The sequence below is a fragment of the Podarcis gaigeae genome, assembly GCF_964106915.1.
Source record: "Podarcis gaigeae genome assembly, chromosome: 1".
Lineage (NCBI taxonomy): Eukaryota > Metazoa > Chordata > Lepidosauria > Squamata > Lacertidae > Podarcis > Podarcis gaigeae.
In genome coordinates, this window is record NC_139678.1 from 1,616,956 (window position 1) to 1,638,236 (window position 21,281).

The 21,281-nt window shown below is 51.5% G+C and overlaps 1 protein-coding gene across 12 annotated transcripts in view; it reads left to right on the forward strand.

The window, feature by feature from the left end:
- The window catches only part of RGS3 (regulator of G protein signaling 3), a 70,445-nt gene that overhangs the window by 29,373 nt on the left and 19,791 nt on the right, over window positions 1-21,281 (forward strand). For 10 of the 12 annotated variants that reach the window (XM_083732166.1, XM_083732172.1, XM_083732173.1 and 7 more), the window contains 7 exons: window positions 50-401; window positions 1,472-1,511; window positions 4,934-5,121; window positions 6,834-6,917; window positions 9,337-9,448; window positions 10,967-11,010; window positions 14,060-14,188. In XM_083732166.1, the coding sequence (XP_083588292.1) occupies window positions 50-401; window positions 1,472-1,511; window positions 4,934-5,121; window positions 6,834-6,917; window positions 9,337-9,448; window positions 10,967-11,010; window positions 14,060-14,188 (949 nt within the window). Of the gene's footprint in view, window positions 1-49; window positions 402-1,471; window positions 1,512-4,933; window positions 5,122-6,833; window positions 6,918-9,336; window positions 9,449-10,966; window positions 11,011-14,059; window positions 14,189-20,581; window positions 20,858-21,281 lie in introns of those variants that run through there. The other 2 variants (XM_083732169.1, XM_083732168.1) reach the window with 2 other exon arrangements.

Sequence of the window (21,281 nt, forward strand, 5' to 3'; positions counted from 1 at the left end):
GGGGACACCAAGAACGAATCTGTGTGAATGCCAATCCTATTTCTTACAGGAACTGCTCCCGCGAGATCATCGTGCTGGTCTGGCGCATAGTCCCTCGGGTCAGACCTGGCCCAGAAGGCGTCATCCGCCGCTCGTCCTGCAAATCGACGTATGACTTGCAGTCACCGCCCAACAAGCGAGAGAAGAACAGTGCATTGCGCTCCAAACAACTCGATCATCGCCAGAGCTGCCACATCGTCTATGGTGGGAACGAGGGCCTGGCGCTCAACGGCTGGGAGCGCTACACAGAGCTTGGGAAGGTCTCCCAGCAGCACACCATGCCCTCCCCTTCCCGAACACCCTCAACAAGTGGGGGCGACAAGAACTACATCATCCTGGCGCCGCTCAATCCAGGAGGCCAGGTATGGAAGCAGGGGTTGGCTACTGGTCAGGTGGCTCATCTCGCCTCTTCTCTGGTCTGAAATCCTCCACTTGCACACTCTCCTCTCAGAAGAAGTGCAATTGGCCGGTCAGAGTCTCCCAGATTGTCATTGTTTTCAAGTGGGATTAAGTCACATCCTGAGAAATTGGGAGTTCTTGCGAAACAAACAGGCTTGCTCCCTTTGCGATAAGCAAAATGGTAAGAATGTGTTCTTGGGAGGGTGGGATGTAGCATTTGCCTAATACAGGCATGGCCAAACTTGGCCCCTCAGACGTTTTGGGACTACAATTCCCATCATCCCTAGCTAACAGGACTAGGGGTCAGGGATGATGGGACTTGTAGTCCCAAAACATCTGGAGGGCCAAGTTTGGCCATGCCTGGCCTAATACAACATTGTCTCCCCACAAACAAATCAGGATGAAACCTCATTAAGCAGGTTGCCTGGAAGGGAACCCCTTTCACTGCCAGAAGTGAAAATACAAGGCCTTCATCCACAGAAGCCGCTCATGAGATGATTAAAACTGCTCCTGCAGGGGACAACAGGCTGTGGGTGGCTGGATGCTCCAGAAGAAGAATGCCTGCATGCAGAGAATTGTATGTCAGCCTGGAGGTCAGACTGCAGCGTAGCTCTCTGTGTAAAAGGAAGGAATTCCTTTTATAGCAAAGAGAAGTTCATGTGTTGAGTCCGCCCTGCAGGCTGAAATGCAGTAGTTCAGGTGCTGTCTTTCCAGAGGATGCTGCTGGGCCCTTGGCCCTCCATCCCATCATAGTTCTCTGCTGCTGCTCCCCTCCAATAACCTTGGTTGGGTCTGAGTTGCCCACCTGAGCATGTTGACTGTGCATGGACTACCTAGAATAGTTCTTCCTGGGTAGTGACATCTTGTCCCAAACAGTGCTGACCTATATTTCAAAAAGAGAAAGGCTGAGATCTCAAGATGCTACATACTGCATCCAGCATTAGAATTGCAGGGTCTTCCCAAGCCCAACAGTGTCTTCTGGGAGAGCAGGGAGGAGGAGGTAACCCCGGCTCTCCTGTCTTGTGTCTTCCAGGTGCTGAGGCCCATCTACCCGGAAGGCAAGGCCCCTGGAGGTGAGTGAGTGAGAAGGGGCTCTAGCTCCATTCTTGCCTGTGTCTCAGGTTTTGCTCATTTCTGTGTTGGAGGTCTTGCTTTTCTTGAGGCAGCAGAATATTAAGTGAGGCCAGGAGCAGTGAAGGCAAATCTTAGGGAGCCTCTTTTTACTACTTTTTGTGCTTCTTTTCTTGTGTTTAGAGCACAGAGCAATGGAGAGGAGTTCTAGAGAAGCTGGGAGCCACAGCTGGCAGCCTGTTAGCTGGTTGGGCTCCCGGAGTCCCCAAAGCATCTCATTATTTCTTGGGAGTTATGTGCACCCCAGCCTTCTGCAAAAGAGGTTGCAGGGGCGGGGAGGTGCCCCAATTTTGTTATTGTGGCAGCCCTGAAATCAGAGGGCCTGGCTCCAGGGAGGTCGCCCAGGGAGCTTCGTGGCAGAGCAGGGATCCAGAGCCTCCATCCATGCAGTCCATTAAAGCAACTCACTCCTGGGAATGCAGGGTGGGGGGAGGTGGAATTGCAAAGGGCTGCATGTGAGGAAAGGGACCTGGTCTGGGCCAGGCCAAAGAGTGGGGGCTCTATATAGGGTTTCTGAGCCAGGAAGTCCCTGCTTCAGATCTCGTGTCACCCGCTGACTCACTCCCCCCATGGCCACTGACCCACATCGTCACTACGGAGCGGGTGATAATGCCGACCTGCCTTGCAGGGCTCTTGTAAAAACGGCTGTGCTTTTTTGCCTGCCACTGTTTGAGAGATACCCACTGAGCATTACTGCCCCCTCCTAGAGTCTCAGAGGCCTTTCCCCATCTCTGCAGCAAAGAGTGGCGGCTTCCAAGCCATTGCCAGTGAACATGACTTGATACAGACCATTGTTTATCTGAGAGCAAACAAGCGCTTTCCAAACAGCTCATGGAATGGTCCAGTTTGTTTACTTTGGAGCGGCCCTATCCGCTTCCCCATCTGCATCCAGGAGTGTTTGGGTTCAGGGGGACAAGGGAGGTCAGGGAGGCTGCTGCGCTGGTGCCAAGGCAGGCTCTTGGATGTTTGCCTTTCCCAGGGCAGCATCAGAGCAGCTACGAGGGGCCTGCTGTGTGTGGAAAGACAGCTGAGGGCAAGGTGCCTTGCCAGCAACACTGGCATATTCCCCCAGGTATGGCTCTGAGCACCCCAAGACTGAAGAGGCTCCACATTGGCCTCCCAGCAATGGCAGTATCCTTAGCCCAAATCATCACAGTCAACACTAGTAAAAGTGGGAGCGATGAAAGCAGGTGGAGAAAGGGCTTTGGGGGCCACTCTGCTCAGGATAACGCCAGCCTGGGAACAGAGAGGCCCTGGTGGAAACGGTACCAGCTGAGCTGCGGTGTTGTTTTCCAAGTCCTCTGCGGCAGGAGCAGCCACGTAGGAAATTTGCCAAAGTGACTGGCCAACAATGAGCCGGATTGACTCACCGTTTCCGCGAGGCTCCGTTTCCTACTGACTCTTGGAAAGCGTCACGCCCTGAGCAGGCACAGGGGACGGATGGAGAGATACAAACACAGAAGAAGCAATTCCTTGATGTTTCCGGGGAGGCCAAGCCAGTTAGAAGTGTAGAGCGGGGTGTGCATAAGGTTTAGTCTGGGCACTTTGCTCTTGGAAAGGGTCAGTGGCATCTGCCCTCCCCTCCCCTCTGCCTCCTCCTTGCCCATCAGAGGGGGAGCTGCCCCGTGTTCCTTGCAGGGGCTTCTGTTCTTCTGGCCAGACCTGATGGTGGCTGCAGCCCAAAGCACACTCAGTTCATTATATGCTGCGGAGGAAGCTCCCTTGAGCATCGTGGGGTTTACTTTTGAGTGAACCTGCATCAGGTTGGGCTGTGCGTCTTGTAATCCTTCCCCTGCTGTGTTTAAGGTGATTACAAACTGCAGAACGGGGAGAGGATTTTTCTTGTGCTGGTGGACTTGAGCTCCTGCTCACTACTTTCCGCAGTGTTTTAGGGTTGGGCTGGACATGGAGAGTTCTGTGAAGGGACCCCCTGGCCTCTTTTCCTCTTACAAAACCAAGCTGATGGGGGAGTGAGGTGTAGAAGGGGCATCCGGACCGTGGCAGAGGCCCTGCTCCTTGGCTCTCTCCCATCCCCAGACCAGGGGAAGTGAAGAGGCTGGCATGTACTTAAGGGGACTGTGTTTCCTGATGAATCTTGACAGTTGACTCAGGCTCCTGACAGATGCTGGGAATTGGACAGGAGGCTCATCCACACTTCCACTTGTCCTGTGCCTAGAAAATACAGGGCTGGGCAGTTTTCCACTTGACCTGGGCTTTCTAGGCACAAAACCCAGCAATTTCCCCTTTGCCTGCTCTTTTCCCAGGGAAATTCCGCTCTTTTAACACTGAATCAGAGCAACAGGAGAAAACCCAAATTGCCATTTGCGCTGACTGATTGCTAAAGAGCAGGTTTCCTGACCGGGTGGGGTGGGGGAGCAACAAGACAAGAGGAAGTGGGAATAACCCCAGAGTGGCAATGGCCCACTTGGCCGTTCTGATCTGCAGAACTGGCACAGCTACAGGTGCCTCATAATACTCGCTCCACAGTGGTAAGAAATCAGTGTGCAGCACCTACACTTCGGAACTCCCTGCTTATTGACATCATGCAGGGCCTTTGATGTATGCCTTCCGGTGCTTCCTTAAAACATTTTTGCTTAGACAAGTCTACCCAAAGATCCAGAAAGTTTATCTATGCCTTGATGTCTTTTTAGTGCACTATTGGTTTTAATGATCTTTTGAATGTTTTTAATTCTTTATTTAATAGTTTTTTAAAAAGACTGTTTTGTGGTTTATTTGGATGCCTTTAATAGAGGATTAGACAAATCCATGGGGGATAAGGCTGTCCTTATCAGTTGCCGGAAACTTCTGGGGGGAGGCAGCTGCTCTTTCGTTCAGGTCCAGCTTCCTTGTGGGCTTCTAGCCTTCGGAGCATCTGGTTGGCCACTGGGAGAACAGGGTTCTGGAGTAGAGGGGGCCCCTTTGGCCTGATCCAGCTTCAGGGCTCTTCTTGTGTTCTTATAAGGTTTTTATTTCAGTCAAGCAGTAAAGGTAAAATGGTAAAGGACCCCTAGACCGTTAAGTCCACTCAAAGGTGCCTATGGGGTTGCAGCACTCATCTCGCTTTCAGGCCGAGGGAGCCGGCGTTTGTCAGCTTTCTAGGTCATGTGGCCATCATGACTGAACCGCTTCTGGCTCAATGGAACACCGTGACGGAAGCCAGAGCACACGGAAACGCCGTTTACCTTCTCCCCACAGCGGTCCCTTATTTATCTACTTGCACTGGTGTGCTTTCGAACTGCTAGGTTGGCTGTATATAATGTTGTTACACGAATTAATTAGCGTGGTCTCTCTGGCAGGGCTGTGACCACAGCAGTCCTGCAGCAGAGGGAACAATAAGCTGCCCCCCTCTCCCCCTTTCCTCCAGGCAATCCATGCAGAAGCGGCTCCCAGGGCAAGAAGTCCCGGCTCATGAAGACGGTGCAGACCATGAAAAGCCACAGTGGCAGCCGCCCCCAGAACTGCACCCTCGTGAGACCCGGCATCCCACACTCCAGCTACGGCACCTACGTGACGCTGGCCCCCAAAGTGCTGGTCTTCCCCATCTTTGTGCAGGTAAGTCTCGGGCGATGGGGGAGGGAAACCCTTTCTGCTGGATGGGCACTTCCTCCTGTTCCTGCTGTTCTTGCTTCGGTACTACCACCTCAGTAAAACAGTTTTCTGTGTGCTGCCTCCCACAAAGTGCTATCGGCCAAAGTACTAAAGCCAGGGTGTGGGGTGTGGAAGGAGAAGAGGGACTTGCATTGTTGAGGGGAGAGAGGTGTAAGGAAGACCCAAGGAGGAGGCTCAGAGCCCTGCTGCAGCTGCTGGGCCAGAGCCACGGGCTGCCCAAGCTAGCATCTCTCTTCCGAAAGAGGAAGCTCCCAGCCAGGGCTCAAAAGCAACATTGCTTTGTTGTCAATTTGTTTCCTCTTCTCCTTTGAGGCATCCCTGGGAACATTGTTCTAGGGGGCAACTTTAAATTTAGCAAGTAAGTAAATGCTGCTCCTCCCCAAGCCACTGTGGCATCATTGCTTCTTCATGTGGAGACTCCGTCTAGTCACCCTGACTCATAGCCATCGATAAGGTTGGGATTAGCCCCAGGCAATATGGCCACTGGGCAGGGACGATGGGAGTTGTGGTCCACAGCATCTGGAAGGCACCATCTTGGTGGTCCTTGGGTAGGGGTCTTTGATAATGTGGGAGAACCAGCTTTAAGCAACTGTGGGGGAATAGGGAGGGTGGGAGGTTTGTATTTTTAAAAAACAAACAAACCTGGGGACCAGTAACTTAAAAGTTGAGTTAGAATGCAGCCGGTGTGGACCTGCTGTGAGGACATTAAAAAAAAAAAAGCCCTGACTGAATGATTCAGAGTGAGCCTTCATGGCTGTGGAGTGGAGCATCCTTTTGTGAGGACCTCTTACTCTGCCAGAGTCCTGCAGCATTTCCCTAGGAAGGGTCCAAGGGTGCCAGTCTGGGCCAGAATCCTGTTCTTGCAGTGGCCAACCAGAAGCTCACAAGCAGGGCCTGAGAGTGGCAGCACTCCCAGCAAGCAGCATTTGGAGGTGCCCTTGCCTCTGACCGTGGAGGCAAAACATAGCCAGTGTGGCAAGTGTCCATTGGGAGCCATACCCTCCATGCACTTGTCTTAGCCTCTTGCCTCCCCACCCCCACCCCAAACCTTGATGTGGCCATAGCTATGTGCAGAAATGGCCAGCGTGGCTGCATCTGTGCACCTTGGCAAGGGAGGATCTTCCCTGTGCCCAGCCTCACTCTGAGATGTTATGGGGCTTTGAGGAGAGGGGCTGGGAGAGAAGAGCATTGGTGGCCATTGGTGGCTGGCAGCTGTGGGCCTCTCGCCTCTCTTGTGCCCTCCACACTCACACCCCTCTCACAGCAAGCATCTCCTGCCTCCCACATGCCTCTTCCATACTCCCCCTGATCGCTTTCAGTCACTGTTGTGGCTGCTGCAGCTCAACAGTGATAACCACACACAGGGGCAGAGTGCGAGAGATCTTTTTATAGTTCCTGTGTGTGATGTAGGTGTTGGGGTTGCAAGGAGCCATCACACACTCATACACAACCCGGCCCGCCCACACCGAGCCCTCAAAGGCATCTTGTTTTCCCTCTGCTGGACTTTCCACCTGCAAGATCCGGTTTGTTATCTGCAAAGAGGAGGTTGGTGGGGCTCTCAGGGGGCTGGCGTTGTTCTTCACACCCAAGTCCCAGGTGTGCCTCCCTCCTTCTCTTCCTCTTCTTCTTCCTCCTCCTCCTCCTCTTCCTTTCAGCCTCTGGACCTTTGCAATCCAGCCCGGACACTGCTGCTGTCAGAAGAGCTTCTCCTTCACGAGACACGGAACAGACCGACCAAGGTGAGGCTCTGGGCGCTTGTTGGTGCTGGTGAATTGTGTGAGGCGGGGTCTGCTTGCTGATGGCAAAGGAAGCCAAGGCCCCCTCTTGCCTCCTCTGCTGTCAGCGGGATGCTGGAGCCCACCTCCAGAAACAGGAAGATGGGGCAAAGTGGGGAATCTGCCGGGGCAAATGTGCCCCCACTCCTTTGGCAGCAGAAGCACTGAAATGGGGCTTAAGAGGCCTGACATGTCTTTGGGCTGAGGTGGCTGGGTCTCTTCAGGTAGCCCCCCCCCCAAGAAGTGCTGGTTCCCCAAGGCCAGAGCTGGGAGGAGCTTCCTGCTCCTGCCTCACCCTCCTCCCTGGTCCTGCTGCTGTGCTTTGCACCAGCCCAGGGGACATCTCCAGCCATCACTTCAGCTCCAGGATTCTTTGGTGGGCTCATCATTTTCTGTGTGCTGCTGAGATCATCTTAAGGAGACCAGAAGCAGGAATTTGAGGGGCGGGGTGCAGAGGAATTAGCCACCCACCAGCAAGCAGTGCCAAGCATTGCACATCAGGTCTGTCAAGCGTGGACCCCCTCTCCCCCCCCCCTCACCCTACATATGGGCTTCAACAAATCTGGTTCTGCTGCCTTGTTTGAGATTGCAAAAAAGTCGTTTGTGTGAAGTCTCTGCCAGCCCTTCTTTGTGGCTGCTGGGGGGCTCCTCGAAGATAGTTGGGCTGTACCGGGCACTTTTTTTGACAAACACTGCTCTGCTCCCGGACATTTTGCAACAGCAGAAGAAGCAGAGGGACATCACTTCTCCTGCCTCCCTGTCCCCATGCCAGGCAAAGCCTTTGCCCACCAAACGTTTGTGCACCAGGCTGGCCCTGGAAGCTTCGCGGAGGGGAGGGGAGGTTGCCACCTCTTCTAACCCCCACCTTCTCTATCCAACTCTGCTAATGTTAAATGTACTCACATTTGTATGCTTCCCCCACCCTGCATTAAAAAAGAAAAAAATTCCCCGCATGTAGATAGGCAGTGTGTCAGGGGGATGGACTCCTTTGTCCTGAGGCGCTTGCTTGATTGCTTGCTTCCTGCGTGCAGAGAGGGCTTTCCAGTAGGAAGTGGGGAATCCACCCCAACCCCTTGCATGCAAGAGCCATGAGGCCCAGGAGGATGACAGGGGATCCCTCTGGCAGGGATGACAGAGTGGGAGAGGATGGCAGCCACCCCTCTCTTCCAAGGAGGAGTAGGAGGCCCTGCTGCGAGTGGAGAGCAGGGGCAGGAAACGGGCCTTTCATGGAAGTGGGCACGCCTTCTGTGGGGTGCGGTTCTCCCTTTGGGCCACTTGCCTTCTGCCTGCTTCTGCCTCTGGTGCAGGCCGGGGGCTTTGGCCGGTGTCTTCTCTCCCAGAGGGAAATGATGATGGTTTTGGTATTGTTCCTGAATTTGTCTGTGATGTACTGTACGTTGTATGTCCCTAGAGGGCAAACTGGGCTGGTGCTTCTGGCATGATGGCCTTCAGGTGCTTCCAGGGTTTTGCTCAGAAAGGGCGTAAAAGTAAATGAGCTGAAGATGCCAGCAAAGGATTCTTTTCTTTAAGAGCGGGGAGAAGATGGCGGGGGGCCGTGGAGGGAGCCATGCCAAAGCCAGTTCTTCTGCCGAATCCTGATTCTGGCTTGAGCCACATCCTGTCTAGACTTGACGGTGGTTCCTATAGTCACAATCTGCTGAGATCTTGGTCCCGGGTTTCCGCTGCTGTGTGCTACAGGAGGCCCTTGTGCTCTTCGCTCCTTGGCCTGGAACCCTAACCATCTCTGATGAGAGAAGGAGAGTCCAGGGGGCTCTTGTGTCGGCAACCTCCTGACAATGCCATTGGGGCCATGGGAAGGAGCCTCTGGGATGCTAAGCGGAGGGACAGATAGTTGGAAGCTAAGCCTCAGAAGACCCCCCAAACCTAGCCTGGCATCCTCCTTCCTACACTGGCCGTCAGACGGATCAATCAGTTGATCAGCTTAACAACTCACACGGGGAGTTTATAGGTAAATGCTCTTCCTAGTTCTATTAAAAGTAATTGCTCTTCGGCCGGCCCATCCACTGTAGTGTTGAAGCAAGAACTTAGCAAGAATTTGGTTCATATAAAATGGGGGGGCAACCAAGCTCTCTTTTTTTTTTTGGCCAGTCTCCTGAGAGTTGCATGCCAGTAGTGGGTGATGTCACACACAAAGGCACACAGCACCCCCTCCTGGCTGACCTGTGCAGAAGGTGTCCTTGTCCCACCCCTGCCCTCAGCTGATCAATCTGATGTTGATCTGCACCCCCAATCAGGAGTTGGGCTCAGCTCAGCCCAGTGTTAGGCCTGGCTTATTCTCCCACCTTTTGCCACTCCCACCAAAGCTGGGTGGCCCCGCCTGCCTCAAGTGACCCCCCCCCCGTCCTCTTCCCACCTTTCCCAGGTGACTCTCTTCATCTACTCAGACTTACTGCTCTTCACCAAGGAGGATGAGCCGGGACGGTGCAATGTCCTCCGAAACCCCCTCTACCTGAAGGATGTCAGAGTGCAAGAAGGTGAGTTGTGGCAGCAGGGGGTTAAGAAAGGACAGGACACCTGCAGGTGTCAGGGCACCTCTGCTCCTCCAGGAAGTGCAGCCCTCTCCTGATTGCTTTACAGAAGGGGTAGGCAACCTAAGGCTCGGGGGCCGCATGCAGTCCGGGAATCAGCGTGTTTTTACATGAGTAGAATGTGTCCTTTTATTTAAAATGCATCTCTGGGTTATTTGTGGGGCATAGGAATTCATTCATTACTATTTTTTCAAAATATAGTCCAGCCCACCACATGGTCTGAGGGACAGTGGACCAGCCCACGGCTGAAAAAGGTTGCTGACTCCTGCTTTACAGCAACTGGTGTTCAAAGTACACTGCCTAAGTACATGGAGGCTCCATTTATTTTTATATATTTACGTTTTGCTTTAAATCTTGCCTTCCTTCACGGAACTCAAGGCGATGTACATGATTTCTCTCCCCCTCCCACCCCAAATATTATTTCAACAAGTTTAGGGTGAGAGATAAGGTAAGGACTGTGTCATCCAGTGAGGTTTCACCCAGACCTGTCTCCCTGCAAGCTGCTGTCATGGCCCACAACCATGGACAGACCTCTCCTCTGCCACCCTGTATTCACCCAGCTCTTTCCCTTAAAGCCCCGCCCCACCCTGTGATCGAGGGCTGTGGCCACCAATTGCAGGACTGAGTTGAGCACAGAAGGAATTCCTTTTGTCACTCCTGGACTTAGCACTGACCTGCTAAACCAAGTATTAGGAGGCTGTGTGAATTCTCTCTGCCTGTCATGCCTGGTGCTATTTTTCTAGAAAAAAAAGGTGCTGGAGCTCATCGTGAACTTCTCCCTTATTCTCTTAGAACGGCAATGGCGCCCACCTGAGAGGTGCCGGAGCCGAGCTCCTGTGAGGAGAGAGCCTGCGATGCTGCCTGAGGCCGCTTCTTTGTCTCTGCATATGTGAGAGCTTTGCTTCTGAGGGCTGAGAAACTCTACATCTCTCTTTCTTTCTTTTTTAAATGATATTTATTAAAGTTTCAAGAATTACAAAAAGAAAAAATGAACATACCACGTTAGACAAAAACCAAGCAACACACCACAATATATAAAAAAGGGAAAAAAACAGAAAAATAAAACCCATTAAACAAGAACAAAATTGGAAAAAAGCATCAAATCTCCTTTCTGTTCTTTCATTAGCTTGTTTCCTTGACCTCCTCACACCTCCCTTTTTTGTATTCTAGTTCGATTGTCTATTTCAGCAAATCCTTTCCCTCTTTTAAAATTTTTGTCCTGTAAATTGTCTTAATATAATATAATTTTACTTTTCCTCCTTTCCCCAATTAACAGTCAGTTATTCCCAAATCCTTTATATCCTTCCTGCTCTCCATCTCTTTCCTTTTTGCTGAAAGCAAACAAAAGCAGATAGGAAGCGAAGCTCAGTTGTTCAGTTGCCAGGAAGAAAAAAGCATTTTGCTTGTGGGAGCCTCTTCAGAGTCATGGGAAAGCTAAATTCTTCTGATCTGCTTCACTTGCAGCTTCTTCAGAGGATTTGAAGTTCTGCATCCTCTACCTGGCTGAGGTGAGCATTGGACAGAGCACAACCACCCTGTGTTCTGTAATCTCTTGCCAAATGCTTCCTTCACTTGAAGTGCCTGAAGCACTTCCACCTGTTTGGGGCAGAAGCTGGCCCTCCAGAAAACCAAGCGGGGGTGGGGGTGGGGCAGAAGGTGAGCTGGCTGGGGAAACTTCTTCCGGGCCTCCTGTAGCTGGCTGGGGAAACTTCTTCCTCATTTTACCACTGAATTGAAGCAAATGTCAATTGGGTTTTCTCCGGATATATGTTTGCACCATTTTGGTTCTAAAGAGTGGGTTTTCCAGGGGGGAACGACGGAGCAAAGGCAAAACCACTTGGACCCTTGCCTGGGAAGCATGGGACAAGCAGGAAAGCATTCAGACCCAGGCCTCCTACACACGGGGCAAATGGAAGATCAGCATTCTCTCTCCCTCGGAAGAGGTAGCCTGTTGTGTCTCTGGATGAGCCTCTGTTTTTGGATTTCTTTCTTCAGTCAGGAGTCCCTGGAAACGAAGGAGAAGGGAGAAAGTCTAATCAGCTTTTAAAGGGGATTTAAAGGGAAACGTAACCTAATCCACACTTTCCAGAGCAATGGATGAATGGAAACTCAGCTACCCTTCCCAACTCCCTCTTCTCCCACTTTTGCAATGCAGTTCTCCAGTCAAGGAATGTATACAAACATGCATGTGTATAAAAGCGAAAATCAGATACAAAAATAAGGGGAATTATTTTGCAAAAGTGTGTCTGTTAGGCAAACTTGCATGCAGAAATATGTGAATGTGGAAAAATTCACACAAACATGGTAATTAATTTTCAGCAGGGCTCCCCACTCCCCTTTTAATGTCAGAAACTGATGTGGAAATGGAGGGGATGATCCTAACACTGGGCAAATGAGACCCCGAAATGCTTAAGGGTATGTTCATAGGAAGGGATGGGTGTCACTGTTGCCCCCGTACCCTTTCCTGGGCACCTCCCTCCATTTTAATTCAGAGGGAGAAATGTGAGCCTCACCTGGAATAAATTTGGCAAAGGCAAAATCTAAACATGGTGGGTGTGTGTGAGAGAGAAAGAGAGAGAGAGAGAGAGAGAGAGAGACAGACAGACAGAGAGAGAGAGAGAGAGAGAGTGTTTCAGCCCTAGTGCCGAGTGCTGTCTGTTGGTCACAGAACCTCCTGCCCTTCAGGGTTTGTGTGTGAGGGGGGGAGGGTTGTGTACACCCATGTAGGGAAAAAGCACCGCAGAACCATCTTGCCACCCCGTGTGGCTAGCAGTGTTTGCACAGCGTTCCCATCTCCTGCCCAGCCCTGATCGAATTGAGTTGCAAGCCGTTAATCCCATTAGCTGTGGGATTAGGAGATGGGCTCCTGAATTGCTCTTGATGGAGAGCACTTGCAAACGTCTTTTCAGATGCCTCTTGGGGCACATTCTGGTGGTGAGCTGCGCAAATAGTGTATTCATTCGCTGCAACAGCAGCACAGCCAATCCTGCCCTCTGCCCAGCCGGCATTATGCCTAGTTAGCCTGAACTGATTTCCCGTAATTCACCCTCTCCTCCTGCTCCGAGAGACACAAGCGTGCAGAGGGCAGAGCTGGCTGAGCACGCACGTGTCCCTTCCACATAGAGGAGGCTCCTCTCTTGCAATCCTTCATGGCGCCGGTTCTGCCTCATGTTCCGCCCGCATGGCTCTAGAGCGCAGGGGCTTATCCTCTCAGGACTAGGTGCTGTTCTGTCTGTCAGGTAAGCTTTGGTCTGGATTTAAAGACTAATGCTATGGGTCAGGCTAAAAAGAAATCTGTGTTGCTGCACACAGAGCTATAACTTTGTTGAGTTGGCAGCAGCAGCAACAACATCTGTGTCTCATGCCACAGAGAGAACCTTGCGATGCCCCTCTGGGCATTCTGCTCCTGCAGGAGGCCAGGGAGGTGCGCTCTGAGCAGTCTGCCCTCCATGGTGAGGCTTGGGCCAATTCAGACAGACCTCCATGCTGGGCATGTTGTGGCTGCAGAAAGTCAGAAGCAATCCCAGTTTTGAAAAAGCAAGGGTGGGGAGGAGGGGCGGGGGCAAAGCCAGGCCATGGTCTTCTTGCTAAATGAGCCTTAATTCCTCCCGCTGCCACCCTTGTGGCAAGTGTTCTGGGACCCCCACAGGGCTTCTTTTAAACTTCCTGTGCAGCTGCTGCAAGTCAGAGGGGCAAAGGCGTTCAAGGCAAAGGAGACACCTGGGTGCTGCAGAAGACTTTTGGGACTTGTCAGGATGTGGGGTCCCTAAATAAATGAGTGAACTACTTGTCACTGCAACATTCTGCCCATCAGAGCTTGCCCATCCTGCTAAAAGGGTAGCAAGACGAAGTGTTGGTAAAGCACACAGGCACAGCCCCCCCAACTATGATACGATTAAACCGTGCCCGCCTGGCGACAGGCTGCCGTGGCGCTTTGTCTCAGCAGCCCCTGTGGCGCTGAGGGCAACCTTGTAAGTGGATGATAAATCCCTGCCAGTCAGTTTCCTAGCCAAGGAGCCTTTTAGCTGAAAGATGGGTGGCAGCAGTGACGTCTGCCTTGCCGTCGAGGGGAAAGGGGGCTGTAAAGCAGGAAGAAAGCTCTGTGGATGGGTCCCTGTGGAGGGTCGCTTGGCAGCCTGGCCCATCGTGATTGTCCAGCAAGGTAACCGGTGAGCAGAGTGAGAAGTCGGCCTGGTTCACCAGACTTCCATCTCCCTTTCCTGCCGGGGCAGCCCAGACAGGAGCAAGGGAGAGCCTCAGCAAGGTCTTCAGTCTTGGATTTTAGCAAGTCTCCCGTGGGAAGGGAGCTGCACTGCTGGGGCAGCCCTTGGGCGTGCCTATTCTCTTGTTGCCAGAGCCCAGCACAGGGACCTCCTTGGACAGAGGCATGAGCAGCCTCTGTGTCTCTCAGGTGTGCTGGGCGTAAGCCGCCATGACGGCTCCTTTGCTCGGAGGGACCACGATGCGGATGTTGCCTTCGGAGAAGGAGGCCGGCTTGTGGGCCCAGGGCTTGGCTCCAGGGTCTGGCTAAGGGCAGGTGTCCTTCTGTGTCCCTAGAAGCTGGAGTGCGTGCTCAGCTTGGAGGCTCACTCCCAGGAGCAGAAGAAGAGAGTCTGCTGGTGCCTGGCCGACAGCATCTCCAAGCAGCAGCCCACGACCCCCACAGCTCCTCCGGCCGAGAGCAAGGTAAGCAGCCAGGGAGGGGGTGTGGTGTGCTGAGAGGGGTCCACATCACTACCACCACCTACCCTTCCAAATTTTGGAACCCCCACCCCCTCAAAAGAAACCTGAAGTTCAGTCAACCGGTAGATCAGTCAACTAAAGGCATAGATCAATTGCAGTACTGTTGTAGAAAAAAAATTGGGATTGGCTGTGTTTTTTATAACAGTACATAGGAAGCTGCCTTTATGGTGAGTCAGACCACCTTGCTGAGTACTGCCCACACTGACTGGCAGCAGCTCTCCAGGGTTTCAGGTAGGAGCCTCTCCCAGCCATGTTTGGAGGTGCCTGGAGTAAGGGAGGGGAAATCTTAACTGATGCACAGCAAATTAGTTAAGGGCAAGGGTAGGCAACCTAAGGCCTGGGGGCCGGATGCGGCCCAGTTGCCTTCTCAATCCAGCCCACAGACAGTCCGGGAATCAGCATGTTTTTACATGAGTAGAATGTGTGCTTTTATTTAAAATGCATATCTGGTTTATTTCTGGAGCCTGCCTGGTGTTTTTGTTGTTGTTGTTTAGTTGTGTCCGACTCTTCGTGACCCCCTGGACCAGAGCAGGCCAGGCACTCCTGTCTTCCACTGCCTCCTGCAGAATGTGTGCTTTTATTTAAAATGCATCTCTCAGTTATTTGTGGGGCATAGGAATTCGTTCATTATTTTTTTCAAAATATAGTCCGGCCCACCACATGGTCTGAGGGACGGTGGACCGGCCCACGGCTGGAAAAGGTTGCTGACCCCTGGTTTAGGGGATCTTGGATAGCAAAAGGAAATGTGATGGCTGCTCAGTGACTGTGTCTTCCTTGCTTGCTTGCTAATGGCCTGCGATTACTAACTGTTGCCTTCTCAGTGCCTGCTAATCATTAGAGAATTGTTTTCCCCAAAGGCCGGTGGTGGCTGGTAGCTTCTCCTAATGGAGGCGCAACCCAACACCAAGGGTGGGCAGAGGCCACAGTTCTGCCAGTGGATGCAGAAGTCAGTGCAGTTTGGGGGGAAGCCACGCCTCCCTGTTTCAAAGGAGGCTGCTTCTTATTTTTTCTTCACAGACCTCCCTTCATGCTTACTGCTCCGGCAGAAATTTAACAGACAAAGCACATTCTGCACAGAAATGAGCAAGGTCTCACCTGTTGATTTCCCTCCTACTGTGCCACTGTTGAAGGAATGGGAATCCTGCCAGGGGAGAAGGGATGGCATGCAAGTTCCTTCCTCTGCAGCCTGTTTCCTGGTTGCAGCAGGTGCTCAGCTGGGCTGCCGAGAGAAGGCTGCCCCCTGGCCAGGGAGGGGCTGATGTCCACTGCAACCCCTGGCTGGGCAACCTGAGGGCTTTGCCTCCTCAAGCCAGGCCTGCCCTGAAAGCCTTGCTTTTGTTTCCAGAGAGGGAGGGAGGGAGGGAGGGAGCAAGCAAGCAGTGCCTGCCTCTGGGCAGCCAAGATCAATTGGGTATCTGGCGCTATGAGCATAATTTGAATTGGCTGCTTTCTGGCAAAGGTCCTGACGAATGCTTAATCCAATGACGAAGTGATTTAGGGAGGACAATGAAATCTTGTGTGAGTGTCCCTAGCTCACTCCCAGCCAAGGAGAGATGCTCCCCGCAGAAAGGAGAGGCAGAGCAGCCAGCGGGAGGGCCTCTGCCTCCCTTCGTGGCTCTAGCCCACCTGCGAAGTAGGCACCTGGCGCCTGGTCAGCAGCGCCAGACCCCTCTGCCTCTCTGCCTACCTCAGAGGGAGTGAGGAGAGGCCACGTGGCAGCCTCGGAGACAACGGCGGTGCTTCTGCCCTGCTTTCTGCCCACTCCAAGAAGGGCCTGGGGGATCTCTGGTGGGTATTCTGGCTTTTAGCAATGAGGGTGAGCTGTGCCTGAGCAGGGCTGGCACAGCTGCTGGGCAGGTGTGAAGAGCATATGTTGCTCCAGGCTATGGGAGAATGAGGTTTCCTTTCTCTCTGGCTGCTTCTAACATTCATGCATGTTTCAGTTGCTCCTCTCCAGTGCTTTAATATGAATGTGTTCGATTGCAGTTTGTTGACAGCTGTTTGTGTGCTGCCTTGAGATTTTTCATTTGGGACGAGAGATTTTGAAACGTTGCGAGTAACCGCTTCCCATCCCCAGTGAAGCTTCCTTCTAGGGTGGTTAGACGTAATTTTGCAATGAATGGCCAAAAGGGCAAACCTGGTCTGTGTTACTGGGGGTGAGTGCAGACTCCACTGTGTTTGGGTATGTTCACATGCAGGTGTGGTTGTTTTGGACCAGTTTGTGCTGAGCTGAGAGTGTGATCTCAAGGACTGGGAGCGGAAAGGGGAGGGCTTAGCCTAGTCCCTCCTGTTAAATTACAAGAGTCTGCAAATTATTTTTGTGGTGTTACTTTTTCAAAAAAACAAACAGCAGGACTCGGAAGAAAAACTGTAAGGTTGCCCACTTTTCTGCACTGGTTCTGCTGTTGTGCTTTAACAGCAGCCCAACAGGTAGAAATTAAACATTTGCCATTGTTTTATCTCCCTGCTGAGAATTTTTTTTTAATTGTGCTGTGCGAGGCAACTGGGGCAAGGCGGTTTGAGCTTATAACGTCAATCGTGGCCCGACTGCATTGCCGGCCAATTAGTTTCCAGGTCCAATTCAAAGTGCTGGTTTTGACATATAAAGCCTTAACTGGCGTAGGATCTCAATACCTCAAGGACTGCCTCTCTCCAATTATGGCTGTTTTGCAGAATAAGTGCAGGTGCTTCGATTGTGAGGGCCTGTATCCTTTGAAGCTTCCTTAAATTGTGTGAAGAGGTGAGCAAAGGATGCTTTGATTTTCACCAGTGAAATTCAGCGTATGGCTGTGAGCATCCTCGGTTTTGTCTGTTGAGTGTTATGCAATGGAAAAACATTAGAAGTTACGAACATCCCATCCGTTGCTCACCACAGAAGTCACTTCTGCTCCCATTCCAGTCCCTTAACGCACCTTGCGTGATGCAGAAGGGACAGATGAGGTCGCAGAAAAACAGAGCGTCCCACAGCCTGTTGCCAGCTGCCCAGCCTAGACTTCAGCCGCCCAGCCCCTGCGGAGGGTGTTGTTGGTTGTGCACTTGCATTTGTGGTGGCATCCATGGGTCTTCCCCCTTCTCATTTAATGCCCCCCCCCCAACAACACTGTGAGGTAGGGTAGGCTGAGAGGTGGTGGCTGGCCCCCAGGCTCACCCAATGAGCTTCATGGCCAAGTGGGGGAGATTTGAACCCTGGTCTCTCCCAGGTCCTGGCCCAACACTTGAACCACTACACCACACTGGCTCACAGTTTTAACAAGGCAGTGCAAGAGGCGGCGAAATGCCTGGGACTAGAAAAGAGGGGGCTGTCCTTGTGAAATGTGAACAACTTGAAGGGTATGGAACTCTCCCTCCTAAGGCCTCTGCCGTTTCCCATGTGGAATCAGAGTTGCATCATCATCCTCATTGGCCTCGATTGCGCTCACTGGAAAGATGTGGATGGTGAGATTTCCATTCCACCTTAATGTCAACATGTCGACAGTGACATCTTGTGTTGCCATGGGCATGTTTGAGGGCAAAGCCGTCCATGGGCACCCACTGCAGCAGGAGGAGAAGGAAGGTGTTTACATGCCAGAGTCCTCCTTCCCCAAAGACCCAAAGGCCACTGGCTCCCGGTGAGCCACTGAGGCGTGTTGGAACCTGACCAGCTCTGTTTGCTTCCGCAGCCGGAGCCTTGTTTATTTGCTTTTGAGCCTCTCGTAATGATAGGTGAGTCCATGGTGCAATTAAGCACTTCAGCTGGCTCAGAGGAGCCAGGAGCTGGGTGGACAGGAAGGGCTGCTGTCTCAGCCGAGGGATGCTGCTGCTGCTGCTGCTGCTGCTGCTGGGTAAACATCTTGAGGGGAAGAAGGCTCTCTGGCTGTGAAAGAGCCCAGCTCTGAGAGCAGCTGTGGAACTGCTCTAGATGTTAAATAAGTAGAGACTGTGGGTGTATTCCTCTCTCTGTGTGTATAAGTGTAAAAGCGGTGCTTCCTGGCCTATCCTATCTTTACCATCACTCCCTAGGAAGCTGGGGAACTCTCCTTCCTTAGAGATTGTTAAGCAGAGGTTGGATGGACACCTGTCATGGATGCTGATGGCATTGACAGGAGGTTGCCAACCCCGGAGCCCCCCTGGACCCTTCCAACTCTACGGTTTTATGATCAGGACCAAAATGGCCCACAGAACCACGGGATAGTTGGGATGGATGGCATGCACACCCCCTTGCACAATTCAGGTGCCGGGTTCATCAGTGGGTGGGTGGGTGGGTGGGTGGGTGGGGGAATGTACTTTCAGACCGACACAGAACACATTTTTCAGCCTTCATTTGTTTATAATTTCTAAACGTGGAGGTTGCTGCTAGTTTTAATGGCTTTGGGGTTGGGGAAAGAATTCAGCAAATCCGTGGAATAATTGTTGTGTTCCTAAGGTTGTTTGAGTTCTTGTGAGATGTGAAAAGGAAGACAACTGTGCAGCCCTTTGCAAAACATCTTGGACATGTCCAGACGTCTCTCCCTTGCCCCTCGCTGAATCCCCCTCCTCCTCAGTATTTCATCACCTTCTCTGTCAAATTCAATGAGCAGGGATAGATTAATTGGCGTGATTAAACAGACAGTGGATTAACTTCCATTTGAAAAGCAGAGCCCCTGTTAATTGGACATGATCTCCGGGAAGATTCATGCTTTCAACTAGCCCACTAATTCCTGCCCCGCCTGTCCGTGGGGAGGAGAGTGCCCCCCCCCCAGTTCAATAATGACACAAAGCAGCCACAGACCAGCCCATAGCCCAGTATTGGCCACTGTTGGGCTCAGGAGCGATGGTGGAGAGATCTGATTGTGTTTCAGTAGAGAGCTGCCTGATTCACCTTTCTCAAGCCAACATAAAATTGCAGGTCCCGCAAATAGTAAGATGCAGTTCTCCAGCCAAACAATATATACAGAATTCCATTGTGTTGGGGTGGTATAGCTTGCAAAAATGTGTATATTAAAAATGTGTGTTTATTAATGGGAAATGTGCATTAAAATGCGGGTGGATTTTTACAGTATTTTTTTTAAGCGAATTGCTGCAGAAATGTGGGAAATATTGGCAAAATGGAGAACATTATTATTTAGTTGCTTTTTTGAAAAGACGAACTCAAAGCAAATTACAGAAACAAACTTTAATACAAGCATCAAAACCAAGCTTAACACTCACAATAATATACAGAAAAGAGCAGATCCTGGGAGTCAATCCTTCCTCCTCTAAACCTGCTGCTTATTTTAGGTTGTTGGGCATCAGTCGAACTCTTGCGAAACTACAAAAAATCCCAATTTGCCTTATATTCCACTCTTGTGTACTTCATTTCTTAAAGGCACCCTGGCAGCCCATACTTTTGCAGCAGTAGCAGCAGGTTAATGCTGGGCTCTCAGGACTTTGCAGGAAGTGAAGGGAACGGCAGAGAATTTCAGTGTGGGGTTAAAACATCAGGTGCCTCGGCAGATGGTGCCTCAAAGTCACTGTGGGGAGCTCCCAGCTCCCATCAGAGTTCCTCCTCCTCCATTTCCTTATTATCCACTTGACTTTCAGAAGTGTTTCCCCTGTTTTCTCTACAATTCAAGTGGAAAGGGTAGTGCATTTAGTTGTATGTCTTGGGAAAAAGAAGCTCCCATCTCTCTGAGCAAATAGGCTTCTAATGTGTGTGTATAATGACACTAAATCAGAAAGGAATTATTTTCACTTGCTTTTCAAAACAGCAGCTGTAAAACATTGATTCTCCAGATCCTTATTTGAGAATTATTTTCAAGTATACCTGTATGCTAATCTGAGGTAGTCATAGTAAAAACAGGAGCAAGCTGGTCTTTAATCTGGATTAGTTCAGCTAATCCACTTTTGCCGGAATTTTTCAGACTAGGTTTGGAAGTGCCGAAACTGCTGCATGCCCGTGTGTGGCATATTTTCTATGCAGCCTTAAAACCACAAAACCCATGGTGCAGTGCAAGTGCATGTGCAAAAACTATGGCACCCCCATCTCTAAGTAGGGGAGCCTTTAACTGGAGGGAACAATTAAGGCAGCATTGAAAAGGCAGTGTAAATGGAACCAGCTGCTGCTCAAATGGGGGGCAGATTTTCCATGGGAATCTGCTGCTGTTTATCTTCCTGACTGTATATGCTGCAGTTTTCCCTCTTATTATAAATGATAATCGGACTATCAGTTAGGACTTCATGGCTACTGGATTCAGGAATGGGTCTTAGACACACACACACACACACACACACACACACACACACGTGTGTTTCCATCTGCTCTGATTGGGAGAGGCAGGGAGTCTTTTCCCTGTTGATAGTGAAGGTCACTTTCCGCCCCCCTCCTTATTGTCAGGTACAAGAAGCTCCCGGGAGCCCCAGAAGAGCCAGAAATAGACCAACGGGCTCTGAGGATCACTGACTGGGGAGCCGCAGCTTCTGCTTCTCCATTAATAACCGTAGAAGGCTTGGCCGGCTGCACAGAGGTCTCCGTGCCAGAGCCTGGCCCGGGGTGAGACTGCTGGGTGCCGATAAAGGTGCTGCTGTCGTTGTGGTGTAGTTCCTTGCGGGGAGGGGAGGGTGACCTGTAAGAGCGGCAGGCTGGAGAAGAGGGGTCTTGCCTGGGCCACAAAGTGGGTAAGTGCTTCTGATATATAAGGTCAAGGAACCCAGGAGCTGAGGGCTCATTCAGGCAGGGGGCATGGCAGCCCTTGCCCCATTGCTGCCTGGCAAATCAACATTAGCTGGAAGCTGAATGCTCCTCCTCTTGGGGCAATGCTGGGAAGATGGCATACTTTGTAGCTGGGGATCTGCAGTGGACCGGCACCCACTTCCTCACACAGAGCCACTGGGCTGCCGAGTCTTGGGGCAGGGGGAGGTTGGACTGGAAACGTCACTGGGCAGATGGGCACTGCTAGGAAAGTGAGGAGCTTCTGAAATATTCCAGCTTCTTTCTCTGGGTGTTGAGTTTTATTTTTTAAAAAAATAATAATAATAAACTAAAGGTTGTATTCAGTGTGAGTTATATTCAGAGTAGACCCATTCAAATGGATAGAGATGG